At 35.7% G+C, this 16677-nt stretch overlaps 1 protein-coding gene across 2 annotated transcripts in view; it reads right to left on the reverse strand.

Moving 5' to 3' along the window:
- The window catches only part of LOC113504551, a 41102-nt gene that overhangs the window by 18603 nt on the left and 5822 nt on the right, over nt 1–16677 (reverse strand). For both annotated transcript variants that reach the window (XM_026886906.1, XM_026886905.1), the window contains exon 2: nt 1622–1769. In XM_026886906.1, coding sequence (XP_026742707.1) covers nt 1622–1769 — 148 coding nt within the window. The remainder of the gene's footprint in view (nt 1–1621; nt 1770–16677) is intronic.

Below are 16677 nucleotides of genomic sequence, written 5' to 3' on the forward strand. Positions count from 1 at the left end.
GAAATCTGTACTCGTACCGTTGGCACTTAAATTAGTTCAATCATTAGCAAACCTCTTTATTTCAGCTAAATTCGTAGTCGCACATTTAATATATGCTATTAAATGTGCGACTTTTATGACAATACTAATTACTGTTTAGCATATTGATCAAAGATCACCGGCATCTATAAAACGCGCATATAAAGTCAGAGCAATAAAAATAAAATAATTCCATGTATCTCGCACACTCTTTACATATAGGTAGGCACCATGAAAGGGCAAGATGGGGAATTATGATTATTGATTACGCAGTTAATATGGTCGCTCGTGTAGATAGCGGACTCTATGCTCAATCCTGGTTAGCAATGCCACCGGACTGGACTCACTGGTCTGTAAGTATGTTATTCAACGCATCCGCGAGTAGTTCCTCTTTATAGCCTTCATTTTAACCTGGACACGCAAACTACGACCTGTTTAATAGCTTAATACTTACTTGAGCACCGTAAGGTTAGTTTTAAGCTCGTGGTGGTAATTTCCAGTGGGAAAATTGTTTTGCCATTATTGCTGTGGAAAACTACAAATTCATTCTGATATAAACTGAGCCAATAAAAAGACCGTTATCAGTCAATGTGTCAATGGATCCATAAAAGCGAGTTTAGCTTACAATCCTTGTAAATCGCAAATCTTAACATGATCGGCGAATGAACCGTTGTGGGTCCGCCGCTCCGTGATCCAATTGTCCGATTTGGTCCCATACTTTTGTGGCAACTGCCGATGAAAGTGAGACGAGCGTGGGATTATTCCAATATCGTAATAAAAGATCTGCGATTCTGTTCGATATCATTGAGTCTGTATCGGTTCCGAACTGATCTGAAGTTGCCATCGTGTAGTCGTGCTTTTGGCTAACCAAACTTGAATTACTCCATTTCGTGCATACATTCCTTTGAATTCATGGTTTGGACATTATATCGGGATGTCATTAATGGCCTTATTCAGAAACGTACTGAAGTTTTTAGACGTTTATTTCATAATGTCTATATTGTCTATTATCTTCACTGTTATGAAACTGTCCTTTTCAAATACAGCGTTATGGCGATATAATAGCTAATGAAACAAAACGGCAAATAATAATAATAAAGAAAAGTAAATCAATTTTGTTTTGATCAGAACCTTACTAATGACACAACATTCACAAATTGCCAATGTAAGGAAATCGATTTCCGGCAATACCAAACTTAATTTCGATATCCTACGATGAAAACTATCGCCATTACCGATAGCTATTGATCATCCAAGTGAAAGTAATTTATTAGACTCACCACAGACTTGACCACACGAGAATGATTAGACAAGGTATGGCCAATGATAGGTGAAAACCGCGATCCGAAGTGCGTCAATTACGCGGAGGAAAAAAGGATACAACAGACTTCCAATGCGCCACCAGTACATAATGTAATGTATTATGCAGTCACTGACCGCGCCCGCGGCGTTCACATTTCCCGACTAATATCTAAATTACAGTTTATAAGCTTTCACAATGTATTTCCAAGTAAATTGGTGGAAAACCTTTTGCGTGTGCGATAGCTTGATAGCTAGAATTATTACGTAAATGTTTTTGATATGAAAGTGATTTGCAACTTACATTCGAGACAGGTGGAGTTATCAACACGCGCATAGTAAGGTTGACATGTGCACACGCCTCGTTCACAGCGCGAGTTTGTGATGCCGCAGTCCGAGTTGGCTCGACAACGAGCACCCAAGTACGACGCACTGTTGTCTGCTTGGACTATCTGTAATAAATAATAAACGTATTTAAAAACGCTAATTTCATAATTATATGACAGAAGATAGAAGGCGTTTTAAACGCAATTTTAATTATATTCCCAGCACATAAAAACGAAACAAGAATTCGCTACAATTAAAAAGTATAACAGATCATAAAAAGTTACGACTTTTCGAAGAACATGGCATTTACAGCTATAATAATATATTTCCCCGCGAATTTGCTTTGCATTTGCATACCTAGGGAAGGTACCCCTCACGATGATTTACAATGATCGTAAGAACGGCGGCGTATTAATCACGTCGAGTGCACAGAACAGCATACCGAGAGCGATTCACTCAAACCTGCAACCTCTTGGGAGGTATTTCGTGGTTTTGTGTTATTTTTAAATTTCACATTGGATATTTTTACTTGTCGCAAGAGCAACGTTCTTGTGCAAACCTACATGTCGGCCTTGGCGAGTGGAACATCCTTCATCCAGCACGTATGCAGCCGCTAATGCGTGAGCTAAAGAAGTGTTTTAGTAGAGGATTATGATTCGTTCCACTTCGTTTGAGTTTGTGTATTATGTCATTGTTGCAAATTGCTATGACATTCCTAGTTGTAACATTGTCTTCGACTATATGAGGATGTCCGCTCCGCCTACTATAGTGATACATCACCCTCGATACATTTCTGTCAAGGAATAATTACGAATCCTATTTGCATCTAGCTAGTGAGGTAAGAAACTGTTCTATACAAAAAGGAATATGTGTCAGCAAGTTGTATCGATCGAAATTAAAATTTTATGACACGCTTCGAAATCGTTGTATTACTTATTCAGGCTCGGGAACATGAAATTATACAGAAAGGAAGAAGGGTCGGCCCTGCGCTACGTAAGTATTTAGGTACCAACGTTACTACATAATTCATGAGAAAAACGTTTGTGAAGCTATCTCGCCGGGATATGAAAAACAAATTACGCCGACAAAGAACTACCGCTTGATAACCATTGATAGTTTGCGCAATCTCGCATAGAACATGGTAGTGCGTATATCGTTCACTCTTTACAATTGTATTGAACCTCGTTAGGAATAAAGTAATTACGTACTTTCTTTCTTATAACGGACACATTGTGTTCTCGAATTTAGTGATTTAGTGACCCAATTGCTATGCAACCAAATTCAGCTTAACAACTTTTTTGTTTAAGAAAGCATTGTTAGAATCCAAACGAGCAATCGCAAAAACTCGTCCGTTACCGTACCTACGCGGGCTGCGGTCGCTTCGATTGTATGTAATGTTAACAATTATCGAACCGAACTTATTTGGCCGTATGATTTGGTTCGGCCGCGTCGCTGCCGTAAATGACCCGAGCACGAACCCAGCTCTCTCGTCAATTTCCTAGCAAATCACTAACCACCCGTAAGTCTATACTTAGTTCAATATCCACAATTCGTGCAAGTTGTTATTGGGTTTGTTATTATGAGGTAAATTCATCGTCGGATATTACGGAAGTCTAAAAAAGGTAATGATCTAGAAACTTACCTTTCTAATGCAAAAAACTTATTAGTTTAAAGCAAATAACTCGTTTATCTGCGAATATAGCGATACTAACGAGTAGCGCTGAGTGTCGCGATTACAATCAGGTGAAAGATAACTTTCATTCCTTTGATGGCTGTAATGACGTTTGAATAGCATTTGATCACTCTTTAACACTCCATAAATAAGAATGACATTAAAACACATTTATTTGTTATTTATGTTATTAAATCTGACTGGTTTTCTCTCTTGTAAAAACACGTGACTAGTAGCGATCAGTATCGGGCTATTACCGTCGTCGCTGTGACGTGTAATTGGATTACGTGACATAACAGTGCATAATTAATGTTTTAATTACACACCCTTGTACGAAGATTGTTATCTTCAAGCCGAATGAAATGTGAGTAGCTATTTTTAATGGAGTAAATCGACGTAATCATGGTATTCATGAGAGCGTGACGCTGGTGTATTGGGCGCGTGTTGGCCGAGCCTAAGTCCTATGATTACCAAGCGCTAGATCACAGCACTTGTCAGACTGCGCTATCACAACACGTTCAGTTTTCACACCAATTAGTTGTTGCGTATGACAACTGTGACGGCACTCGGTAATCAGTTAACTGTATTACCTTGAGAAAGCTTGTAGGAAAGCAATTCACACATCGGGACATGACAAGAATAAAGTGAGGAACGTCGGTAATAAATATATAAGCTTTTACGGACATTCACCGCAAATGTATTATGCAGTAGGTACCTTGCAAGGGAGTGGGTTACGGACGACGGATAAACATGCTATTTGTCATTCTGATTTTGTAGCTGTTTCTGACGTTTCTATACGTTTTTAGGGACGGTGTGGGAGACGAGAGAACAACCTCTTCGAATAATGTCTTGGTTAAATTATATTTCTTATCAGATAGTGTCTCTTTAAATATGTATGATTTATGTTGATCGTTTTAAACTATCTGCTAAGATTAAATGTTTTCTGTATAATTTTATTGAACCCAAAAAAAACTAAATGATCGTGGAATCTTTTAATCCAACTTTCAAATAACTATTTTGGATTTGATGATAAAAGAAATATCGTCTGAAGGGACAAACAGGAAGCCAGACAAACATACAGACGCACGGACAATTATATCTAGGTACTATAAGTTTTTAATCCATTTCTTTAGAATTACAGAAATACATTACCATCATATTATTATCATGTTTTTCAATTATATATCCGCAATTTAATCTCTATTCCCTCTCCATATACAGGATGTTAAGAAGTACCTTTTATACCATTTGTAATTTCCAAACGGATGGCGATGTGGATAGCCTATTACCAGTAGATATTCTTGTTCTTGGGACAAGGATACAAGTTACCCTTGATGACGTCATAAAGAACTGATGATGCTCATAAAGTTGTATGGAATTTTTATGTGGTATGTCGGAAAAATGAAAGAGGAATGTACTTATACTCCATTGGTGTTTCAAAGGCACACTCACACATCCTTTTTTTGCTTTAGAACCATATTACCTCGAAAAGACAATTCTAACGAATCTTACTCTCTAAGATACTCTACTCTTAGGTATTATTTCCTAGTCACCTTCCTTTTTAATAGTTTAAAATTCCAGTAATTTGGTGTGTTCGGTTCTAGCTTCAGCCCATGCACAAGTTTTCGGAAACCCCTACTCGTCTGGTGAACTTTAGGACTATATACCTGTAACTGGCCGGAAAAAAATTATCTCCTTTTCGAATGGTTGATTCATGGTCACGAGCCTATCCCAAAGAGCCTCTTTGCCTTAAAATTTTGTTTTGTTCTCAATCTTGACAAACATTTATCAAATAATTTGACTCAAGGAATCTATATCTTCTGTCTTACCATGGAGTCAAACACCATAGACATGATTACAGTCTTTGCGCTTTCTCCAGGCGTTTTCTTAACTTTCCTTCACATTTTTACGCATAAAAACAAAATATGCATGTAATCATGAAGATGGCATGTGTGATTTGCTAACCTAGTCGACCATGCGCTGTCATTATAGATATGGCCGACACATATCTTTCTATGCTAATAGTATAAATGTTCATGTCTGTTTGAACGTTTTTGTTTAAAGATGAGTATCAGCGATTAGGCCTTGAAATATCATGATCAGTGCCTTCTTGATCTGTCTTCTCGGGACGATAGAAAAGCGCCTTAACAATAAGTGAATAACATCTCTCAACGACGGGTAAGGAATTTCTAATTCAGCGAGTTTCAAAAAAACTTAGAAGTGTTAGTGACAATGAATTAAACTTCCCGACAAAGTGTTTTATTTTAGTAAATCATCACTTCTAGTTATATGAATACTAGAATACTAAGTATGAGTCAGTCTATCTGTTTAATTAAATCTAAACTAATATTATAACGACGAAAGATTTGTATGTATGTTTGTAATGAATAAACTCAAAAACTACTGAACTGATTTCGAAAATTCTTTCACGATGAGCATGTTGAAATATCCCAGATTAACATAACCTATAATATATATTATTTTGAAAAAAAAAATGGTTCCGCCTGCAATCTTCGATAATGCAACTCAAGGTGTGAAAATATTTTCTTTTTTCGATTTTAAAAATTCCTTACTTATATCTTCTAACCACGCGGACGAAGTCGCGGGCAACAGCTATACTAAATATTATTATTTTACTAGCAGCTACAAAGCTGATGATAAAGAGAATAAAAAGTAAGCATTATTTTTGTTTTTTATTTTAGGTACGATTACGTACTTATGATGTCACATAATCACTTATTATTATTAAACGTGATGTCTTGTATGTACGAAATATATCTTGTGGATAAGACAACAGTTTATATTTGTAAGCTAAACTATAATAAATTACTATAGTTATTTGATATCTTATGTTAATACTAGCTGACCCAGCAAACGTTGTTTTGCCTAATAAATTATTTCTAGTTGTATGTATTGTAATGCCACATTATAAAAAAATAAAAACAAAAAATTTCTTATTTTTTTTTAATGTGAGCAACCCTTAACTCTTAGGGATATGAAAAATAGATGTTAGTCGATTCTCAGACCTACTGAATACGCATATAAAACTTGATAAAAATCGGTGTAGCCGTTTCGGAGGAGTACGGTAACTAACATCGTGACACGGGAATTTTATATATTAGATAAATTTCCTTAAAACGAAGTAGTCATTAATTTTCTTAAGTCTTATTTCATCCACCTTCCACCACATACCAAATCGTGTGGTTAGCAGAATAAGGACAGCCACATACAATAGCACCGAACAATTACCATCACACAAGACGGTCCCTCGTATTCCGAAGCCAATATTATTGAAAAGCAAAACAACACATGTTTTATGACGAACAACAATACGAATGGCAACACTCGTTTAGTGTGAACAATAGACAGTCTGGTCCAAACCGCACAAGATATTGCACGTTGCGGTCACCCCGGCCATCAACTTGAACTTACGCAGAAAAAATATAACTACGGGGAGTCCACAAAAAAGTAGAAAGGAATGTCGATTACTCCTAGCTTGGAAAAAAGTTGGGATTTCAATGTTACTACACTAGGATATACTACAATCTGGACACAGATAAAGCTAGTCCAAAACTCGTAAAAATAAGGCAGATGTCGAGGTTTAAAAAGAACCCACCGACGAAAGATTAGACCACCTACTAAGACTAATTAAACACCTTGACCAGGATAAGTTAAAGAATAATCAGCTTCAGATGACAGATTTATAAATACATATCAAAATACAGTTGACAAAAATTAACATAAAATATTTGCACATTGATTTACTAACTTGTATATCAACACTTTAAATGTTCGCTGTCACATAAATTTGTAGCTGATTAGTATTGCGAATCGTTAAAATACTTCGGTAGAGCAATAATTAGCATAGAAGAAATTGATGAGCAAATGTCCGCCATTATAACTGTTCCGTAGGTCAAATCAAGGCGATTTAGGAAACTGCTACATACAAAAGAGTCATTAACATTTGCTACTTAATCCTAAACAGTTAAATAACAGTATTGATACGACGAAAATATATTATTAGAAAATTATGTTAACTCGTTGACTCTTAACAAGTTCGAATGCGGAAATCTCGGAAGACTTGATATTCCGTCACGCGAAACGTACGAGTATAGCGCGGCATGGCGGCATGAGCGATGCACTGCTTGCCAATCAAGACTCATTCTAAGACTGCTTACGTATTCCGAGACAGTGCACGCGCTGGAAGCTCCTAACGACCCAAGAAATATGAAATGTATGACGATTGTTTGAAACACAATTCTTCTTACCCAATCAATGTACCGGAAGGTAACGTGCGAGTCACAGACGTTTAGAAAGAAACAAACTAACGTACACTCGCATTGATTTACTGACTTTGAACATGCACGAATGAATTCGTAAGAGGCGAAGGGGAAAATTTTGTTATAACTTATTTCGTACTAAAAATGTAATTTGGTGCCATAAAATGAAAAGTTACTTTTGTCACGAACTTAATTTTGTTTTGTTTTATTAACCCATAAATGTAGACGTTAATATAAATTATTGTGCGCAACGAAACTAAAACCATATTATATGTTTTCTAGAGAACCAAGTAAAGAAATAAAAAATCTACACTTCATCATTTTTGCGGTGAATAAAATCTTCAGTATCGTAGCAACTTGTTGGTATATTTGAAGGGGTGATGAAAATTTTTGATCTTGGATTAATTGAAGCAGAATTGGCGTGAGACGTCTCTGCTTAGACGCATCTCGGCGTCGTTGACAGCATTGAACGCGCCGCCATGCGGCTGCGCGCGCGCACCAGCTCCTACTTCCCATGCGCGAGTGAACTCGCGCGACGTGTAGTGGTCGATGACCGGGCACGCGCGCCCTCACCGCGATCTAACTCAATGGGCACAGCATCTATGAGGTCTCACTTTATAATGCACAAGGATAAATAAACTATCATTACATCCATTGTTATTGCCAACGCTTGTTTTTGCAGACTCATCGATGGTCGAAATATCATCACTTATCAGATTAACTTTTAACAGTTCATTATTTGTCGATTTTTATCGCTGTCACTTTTAAGCCTTGGCAGATTTGCCAAATCTTTTACCACCTATAGTTAGTGCCATTTCATGTCTGTTTTGCAGTATCATCTAGATTAGATCGCCTGTTCGCTGCTATTGTAATGTGATCAACGCTTAGCTGTTTGCGTATTCTTATCAGCTGATTTATTACTTCATGTTCAACGGTAGACTTGATCTTTTCTATGTCAAAGTTGAACCGTTAAATGATGCAGTTCACGCGCGGATGGGTTCACGATTTTGCCAAACCTAACAATAGAAATTGTATTACAGATATTATACTCCATTAATACTTTCTTTCTACGAAACGAGACTCAACTCTATTTAATAGAAGTTAAAAATGAGAACAAAAAAATCACCGTATACCATTTTATCATGACTTATTCTCAACTATTATCTTTAACCACATTGTTATGACTTTTATGTGCCGACTGTACTTGTAATACGATTTCAGAAATGATATTTGTAACCTGTTTTACTTTCTTTCGCACTATAATTTACACCATCTGCCAATCTTCAACTTAATCAATATAGTGCTGAGAGAATGTGAAGAACAATTGTTTGATAACGTCTCGTTTATGATTTGTTGTTAATTCGTTTGCCACTAGCAATAGGGTTGTTGTAAATTATACATTATTTCCTTCTACAGCAGTACTAACTGCAAAGAGTAGGTTTCAAGTGTGTAAAGTGATGGAAAAATGACTTAATAATAGCTCATAAGAATAAACAGGAATGTATGCATACGAATTGCATGCTAAGTATTGCTAAGTCAATGGCAAACATGAATAAACAACAAACACTCTATCGAATTCAAACAGCCTCTTTAAATAACCCTCATGCAACAGTAAAACGTTTATAAAAATAAAGCACGAAATAGAATGGAGATGACTTTATTGGTTTGCGATATTGGCATTTCCCCGCGGGGTGCACCCTCCCTTACTCCGTCTAGACTGAGTGGGATCAACTTATTTTAAACATCTGCAAATAGAAGAGCTCTTGTAAACAAGTTTTCTTCAATAGAATGAAATATTGTTAGCTTTCACCGTCATAGCTGCAGGGTGGAAGCAATTTGAAAAGGGAAATTCACAAAACATAAAACAAGGTATAACAAAGTTTATCCGGGACTAATGAAGTGTTAAAGGCGTTAACATAACTATGATCGGTTACGGTCAAGTAAAGGGAACTCAATATGCGAGTAATCTCTATAATTGATCGTGTCAATACCGAGTGGAAGTCGATGGGCCGTGTAATAAGAAACATGATGCTGCCCACTTTTTCATGCTACATTTCTTACGTCGATTCTGTTGGAGCAGGTCATATTCTGCATTGGTAATTACTGTGAACTTCGAATTAGGATCGGTAACCGTAAAATACTAACAAAAAAATCTTACATGTCATCTCGTGCGGAAGGATTTAATTAGGATAACATGTGATTAAAAAAACACATCACATCAAAACATCTAAGCGTCTGATAGCGCTTAAATTGTTCAAAATGCAAATGACATGAACATGTACATATGTAAGAACGCGGTGGAGAAATCACGATACACAATCGTAACTTTTTTTAATTACACGTGAACGCATATTTTTGACGTGATGAGAAAGTGCAGTGTAATCGTAGTTACAATTTATTTAATTTCACGTGACGTCGCGGCCACCGTCGGGCGAGACAGAAACATTTTAATAGCGTTTGCTCTCACCCCTATAGATTGCGGTTGAAAACCTAATCCTCTTTCCCGGGATCGTGCGGATCTGATGCGAGTCTATAATTGGGTATTAGCGTTAATACATCTATATTGCGAACCTCCCACTTTTTATACTATGCGATACATGAGTACATCTTGATAATAACATCGCTTAGATATTTCATAGAACAGAAAATTAATAAATGGCTTACAATATTTGTGTTAATGCGGAATACTACAGCTTACGGCGCAGCTTCTTGCGTGTGTGAGTCTGCTGGGAAATCAGGTTCGTAATGGTGGTAATGGTGTTCATAGGTGATGAACTGGCAACCTGTACTACCGCTACTTGAACTAATGTGGGATAGGTATTCTTGCCTATATTATCCGACGGACAAAATGGAAATGACCATGAAACAAGAGTTCAAAGAAAGGGCAAGCTGGCACGCACATGAGAATACATTACATGCGTTGAAGTTATGTTACATACAAGGAGTGTTCGTTGGACTGGACGTAATCGAAATATTAACGAGGACAATTTTACTATTCTCAATTAATTTGCGGTCCGTGTAGGGTAGGGTGTATCAATTGTTGTACTCGGCCGCGTGCCCAACGCCGGATTACAAATATTATAGAAACGTCGTAATTCGGACAGTGATTTATAGAGCGGGGGAGTGCCACCCTTCGAAGGGCAGCAGCCACCGCGTATCGCAAACAACATTGATTTCTGGAAACGAGAGACAAGTTTGAGCTGTGTCAGCGAGGTCGGAAGATTATGTAACGCGTTCCGCTCTATCTCTTCTTGGACATCTCTGATTGTTGATTTCCCAGATGTACTGGATCAACTTCGCCAAACTTGATCCAGTTTGGATGTGTCATAAATGTTCGCTATTCATGGGATTTTCCACCTACACACCTACCAACATGTCACACTTTCGAAGTACCTTATTTGACCACGGAGGGATATTTGTTGTATGGAGATCCCCTTAAAACCGGTCAATGTATTTTCTATATTAAAAACAAATGTCAGGTAGTTCGCATTTCACTTCAAAGTCATGAGAGAGTGCAAATTCTGTTCATCCATAACAATAACGGTATGGGCCCGCAGTGAGCCAGAGGCTAGGTTACCGCTAATTTTTTGCGTTGTTCTTTGTTGGAACTAACTGTGTTAATTAATTACAATTATCCTGATTAGAGTTATTAGTGATGGAGGTAAGTAGGTCGTGTATCACGTGTCAGTAGTTCTGGCTGTAGCGGTGGCCTGTTGGCTGCGACAACTTTTTGCGCGGCCTCTCGGACACCAGCTGTCATCAGCGTAATGGTTACTTAATTGAATTAAATACTCACGTCGCAAAAAAAAAGTAATTGGTTGAATGAATACTCACTTTTTTTTCAATTTACAGTTAATTAACAAGGCTAGTTTTTATAAGGAAGTCAATCGATTTTTAGAGTTCTTCGTATACGGAATTAAAATTTTCACGCGCATTCGTCTTGTTTATTTTAAAGCAATTCAATTCAGGCGAAGCCTAGTTAACTAATTTTTGAATTTTTAGATCTTCATCTAATTCGGACGTAAAGAATTGCAACTGGATTTCAATATGGCATATTTTTTGTGGAAAAATTAATAGGTTGGAACCGTTCTCCTCCATCGATGATATTAATGCAGTTTTGGTAGCTTTATTAGGTTATTGTCTTTTAATGTAAAATTATCGAATTTGCTCCAAAAATCTTCAGATGTTTACTCTGTTTTATTCAGTTTGATACTATTCTGATGAAGACTAAAATTAGTAAAACAAACCGTATTCTTCAACGACTGGCTGATCCGATATCAAACATTTTGAAATGAAGCTTGTTATTTATAAACCAGCAGCTCTATCATAAATAGATCATTTTACGATATAATCTTTATTTAAATTATAGTAACGTTTAATTCAGAAATATCAACATGACAGGACTGAGGGTACTTTCTAAAGCTGGTTTGTATGTCTAGAGGCTTTTACCGTACCTATATGGATCGATGGGGCGCAGGTTATAGGCACTGCGACCTAACCATTGACGGCAGTAACACGCAACGGTACCCACTACCCATGTATTGACCACACTCCCTATTCATGTGACTCGGTAGTAAAAATCTTAAACAACTATTTTATAGGTGTGACAATGAATTAATGGACTATAAAATACTCGGAGTATGATAAAAGTATTATAATAAAAAAGGAAATATTTACAATGTTAAAGAGTCTAAATTTGAGATTTCTTACTGCAGTATTTTTTTCTTTTAATTCATCAAATAGTAAAGTATTATTTTTCCTTCTATGATGCCTAATGACTGAACATTAACGTAGATGTTATATTCTTTTTTTTAATGCCTTTGTTAATCTCCACAAGCAACACCAATTAAACAATAACATAAGACTCACAAAATACACTTAAATAAACATTTACATTGCCTATAATGGTAATGTCTTAATTAAGTAAATACATTGCAAACTTCGGAATGCACGCGCACAGATGGCATAATAGCTCAACGTTGTGTTTACTGCACCTAACAAAAGCGGTTCAATGGCTTTATGCGCATAAACCGTAGAATATTACTCACATGAAGACTATAAATAGTAGATTTTAAGTATATTTTAAAACTCCATTTTGCTATCGATGCAATTAAGTTAATCTCGCAATTGACTTTTTTGGTAGCTTTGCTTGCATGCCCATTTTTTTACATGACTGCCTTAGATGGCAGGTGATTGTGTTTTGGTTTTAACTAAGTACATTTCTTTAGCACTCTACAGCTCAAACGGCTGCATGATTTTGGATATATTTTGAGGTGGCATTACGTTTAACGACACTTAAATTATTTTTAATAAATTATTTTTTACTTTCCTATTCTGAATTCACGAAGGTGTAACACCTTAGGTCCAATTTTCTGTTATCACTAGTTTTTAACGCTTTATATTTAAAATTCATACTTCTACGTTACATATAGTCACTACGTACGTTTCCTATTTAAGTTAACCAATATAGTAGGACCTGCATGAAAATTACCAGGAAATTGATATAACTCTGTCAATTCCAACAGCAAAGCCATAAAATGAACTATTTACTTTATTCCATTACCCTGAATGGTTGCCTCGGTTATATATAAACTTATTGAAATTGCAATAGTGTTATAGCCTCATAAGGTTTAGGGATTACCACTGTTTAAACGTCGTTAAAAATTTAAGTGCATCGAATCACGGCAGACAAATTTTCATTTGTTTTTTTGACTTGCGATAATTACAAAAAGCCTCTATCTCAACGCAACAAGATTGATTATCGTTTGTTTTGATGTGCATCGTACTAGAATTTATTGGCCGTTAGTTCGTTTGCTTACTACCCTATTTAAAACGTCGTTTTACTGCGCTCTTTAACACTCCAAGTAGAACTTTTGTATTGTGGAAGCGAGAGGACGATACGCGATATATAATGCTCGATCTCACTTCAACAGTGATAATGGGTCTTCTATAAGAGCTTATAATATAGGCCCTGATCGTAATTATCAATCTTGATGGACGTTTCGAAAGTAATGTTCATTTTCAAACGAATGTTCTTGAAATAATATGAAGCTTCGACATCAGAAAATACGAAGACTGAAATTACTTTACTTTAACTTATTTTATTGAGGTTATATATAGAATTATGACGTAATGAAAACAATATTATTTCTTGAAAATGATTTTCTCAGCTATAAATGTTTTCCATAAAAGTTTTCTTCCATCCTTCGCGAAACCTCGGGCCCTAAGGGAAAGGTCCATTAATGAAACGCCTGAGGTAACAATTAGCACCGCATTAATTGTTTTACACTCGTAAAGACAGCTATAAGGGAATAACACTGTCTCTTCTAAGTATATAATATATTTGAGGTTGTGGGAAAGAGATATCGCTCTACGACGTGTGCTCTATCACTTTTTTAAGAAATTTAATTTAAATAAATACTTTAAGTAGGGTCTCAAACCCATTACACCCAACTAATTAAAATCAAATGTTTACAGTTTCTCATTTAACAAATTAAATCGTACTGAAGACGAGAGTATTCACATAAATTAGATACAAAAATGTGGTTATTTAAGAGCAGAATTCTTACTCGTTTAATTTTTAGAACTCGGGCGTGGATTAACATTAATGAAATAATTAAACATCAAGGAACAATATCTGAACTATGCTTAATGCACGGATAGCCGAGTAGTCCATGTAGATCACGTCCATGCAAAGCTCAAGGTTCGATCCCCGCGTAGGACAAGTGATCCACGAATACAGTTGATCGAGTGGTTTTGGCACGAGAATTGAAAGCGTCTGAAAAACCCCACACATGTATTTGAATTAAATCTGTCTGTCCGTATACAATCTCATCTCACTTTTTATTTTATCACCCTTGAGGCTTGCAGCATCTCTCTCTATTTCTCTCTACTTCTCTCTCTCAAGCGCAAAGTTAAGTTAAATAAAGGTTCAAGAAAGCGACTTACGTTTCAATATTCGACGAGAGTAAGCATCCTCTAGTAAACTTTAATAGAAACAAGCAATCTTCATCCACCGTCTGTTTTCAAGAGCTAACAATGTAACTTAACGATATTATACTCCTAAAATGTTTACAAAAACATGAAACTGTACATTTAATGTTCTTTCTTTCTAGATAAATAACGGTCGGCTCATTTTACGGTATAAATGACTGTCTAACAAGTAATTCTTAATTTATTTTGTACTTAAGACAAGGATAGTAAATTAATTGCGAAGAGATTTAATTCTGTATCTTTACGGCTGCACATAATATATTTCTATATAATATGCATCAGGTAAAAATCGGTAAAGCCGTTTCGGAGGAGTACGGTAACTAACATCGTGACACGGGAAGTTTATATATTAGAAGAGATTAAAACCTCCGACACAAGTATTAAATTCGTTCATTCGGGAGGCCTAAAAAATACCCGAAGACCAAATAGTCATATTCTACTTTATTAATAAGCACCCCTAGGTAAATACAGTTTCGTGAGACTGACACTCTACCTTTGGTACTCGAACATATTTTATCAAAAAGTATTTAGCTAACTATAAGCAGATTGATCAATCATTTGGAAGAAGTAAATAAAAAATAAATGCTAAGTAGACGCAAAAAACATATCGGTGAACAAAAATGACAATTAAAAATTTACGGCCTGCTCAAATTCATCATCTAACTTAATGTAAAATGATGTATGACAAGACAGCACGAGAGCCTAACATCGTGTGTTAAAATAACAATTGTGGAAGCAAGACACTGCTCTACGTCTCGTATTGCTTTCTCTCTCTCTCACTGCTCTTGCTTTAAAAAGTCATAGTAGACCTCAAGTATAAATTAGTGTTATGTTACAAGACAAACGTCAATCTACTTCAGTCTATTTACATAATGAAGTCAAGTGAGTTCATTTATGTCTTTAAAGTAGTTCCAACGATCCCGTCTGTCGTCTGGATACGTAATTTCGCCTATTTACGTAATTGAACACTATAATAAGACCTAATCACCGTATAAATTGCGTCTATTCAATCATGAGTTAGGTTAGTGCATAAGAAAGGACTCATTAGAATAACTGAAGCGATTGATAAAAATAAAATATAAGCAATATTAAACTTAAATAAAATAAAAATGTTCAACAAACAAGATCTATAAAACTAGTCAACAAATTAAGACCTAGTTTAGTTAGCTAAACACAAATACCTGTTAGAAATTAATTAACAACGTCAGATAAAAAATGCTACAGAATCGATGACAAAATTAATGTTTGATCACGGATGAGATAATACGGTTTCAGTGTGCGTATTTTCTATACGGGAATTAAAATAAAATGACCAATAAATTAATTGGGTTAGACGTTTTATTTAAACAATTATAGCCTAGGACCAGTTTCAATTCTGTGGATAATATCGGTATTTTGTTTTGAAATAGAAAGAGAAAAAGAAATGTAAAAAAAATACACTTCTTTAAGTTCATTGCACGCGCAATATTATTGTATATTTCATAGAAATAACTTATAAGTTAACTTCTATAACTTCTAAGGCATTTCACAGAAGTCTATTTATACCCATAAAGGCTTGAATGATTGAACAAAATACAATGATGATTGCATTATTCATTATTCGAATAGAATCGCTTACATATTAGAATAATTGAATATAAAACCGCATGAACGCATATCTTGGCACTGTTTGCAATTATTTAAGAATCAATATATTTCAATTAACTATACGACTATTGCATAAATTTCTAAACTTTATATTTAGACCTGACTCTTTAATTGAACATCTAATATTCAATTCTATTTTATTACTTTAAAATCTCTGCGAAACTATCATCGGAAAATAGCTAGTTTCACCTCAATCAAAAATATATTATGGTTCCTGAAAGGGAACACGATACCTTGGGAATGCACTGGGCCTTTCTAAAGCTTTTGATTGTGTACATCACTTACTGTGAAGCTAACATAGCTGGGTAATTCAATACAAATCCATCGATCTTATTGTATTTGATCGGTCTGAATCAAGAAATTTCAAATGATTATGATAGTGTCGGTATACTATCAGTATTGATTGATTGCTCACAGAAAGCATTGGGATACCCCAAGGAA

This window comes from Trichoplusia ni, chromosome 22 (genome assembly GCF_003590095.1).
Source record: "Trichoplusia ni isolate ovarian cell line Hi5 chromosome 22, tn1, whole genome shotgun sequence".
Lineage (NCBI taxonomy): Eukaryota > Metazoa > Arthropoda > Insecta > Lepidoptera > Noctuidae > Trichoplusia > Trichoplusia ni.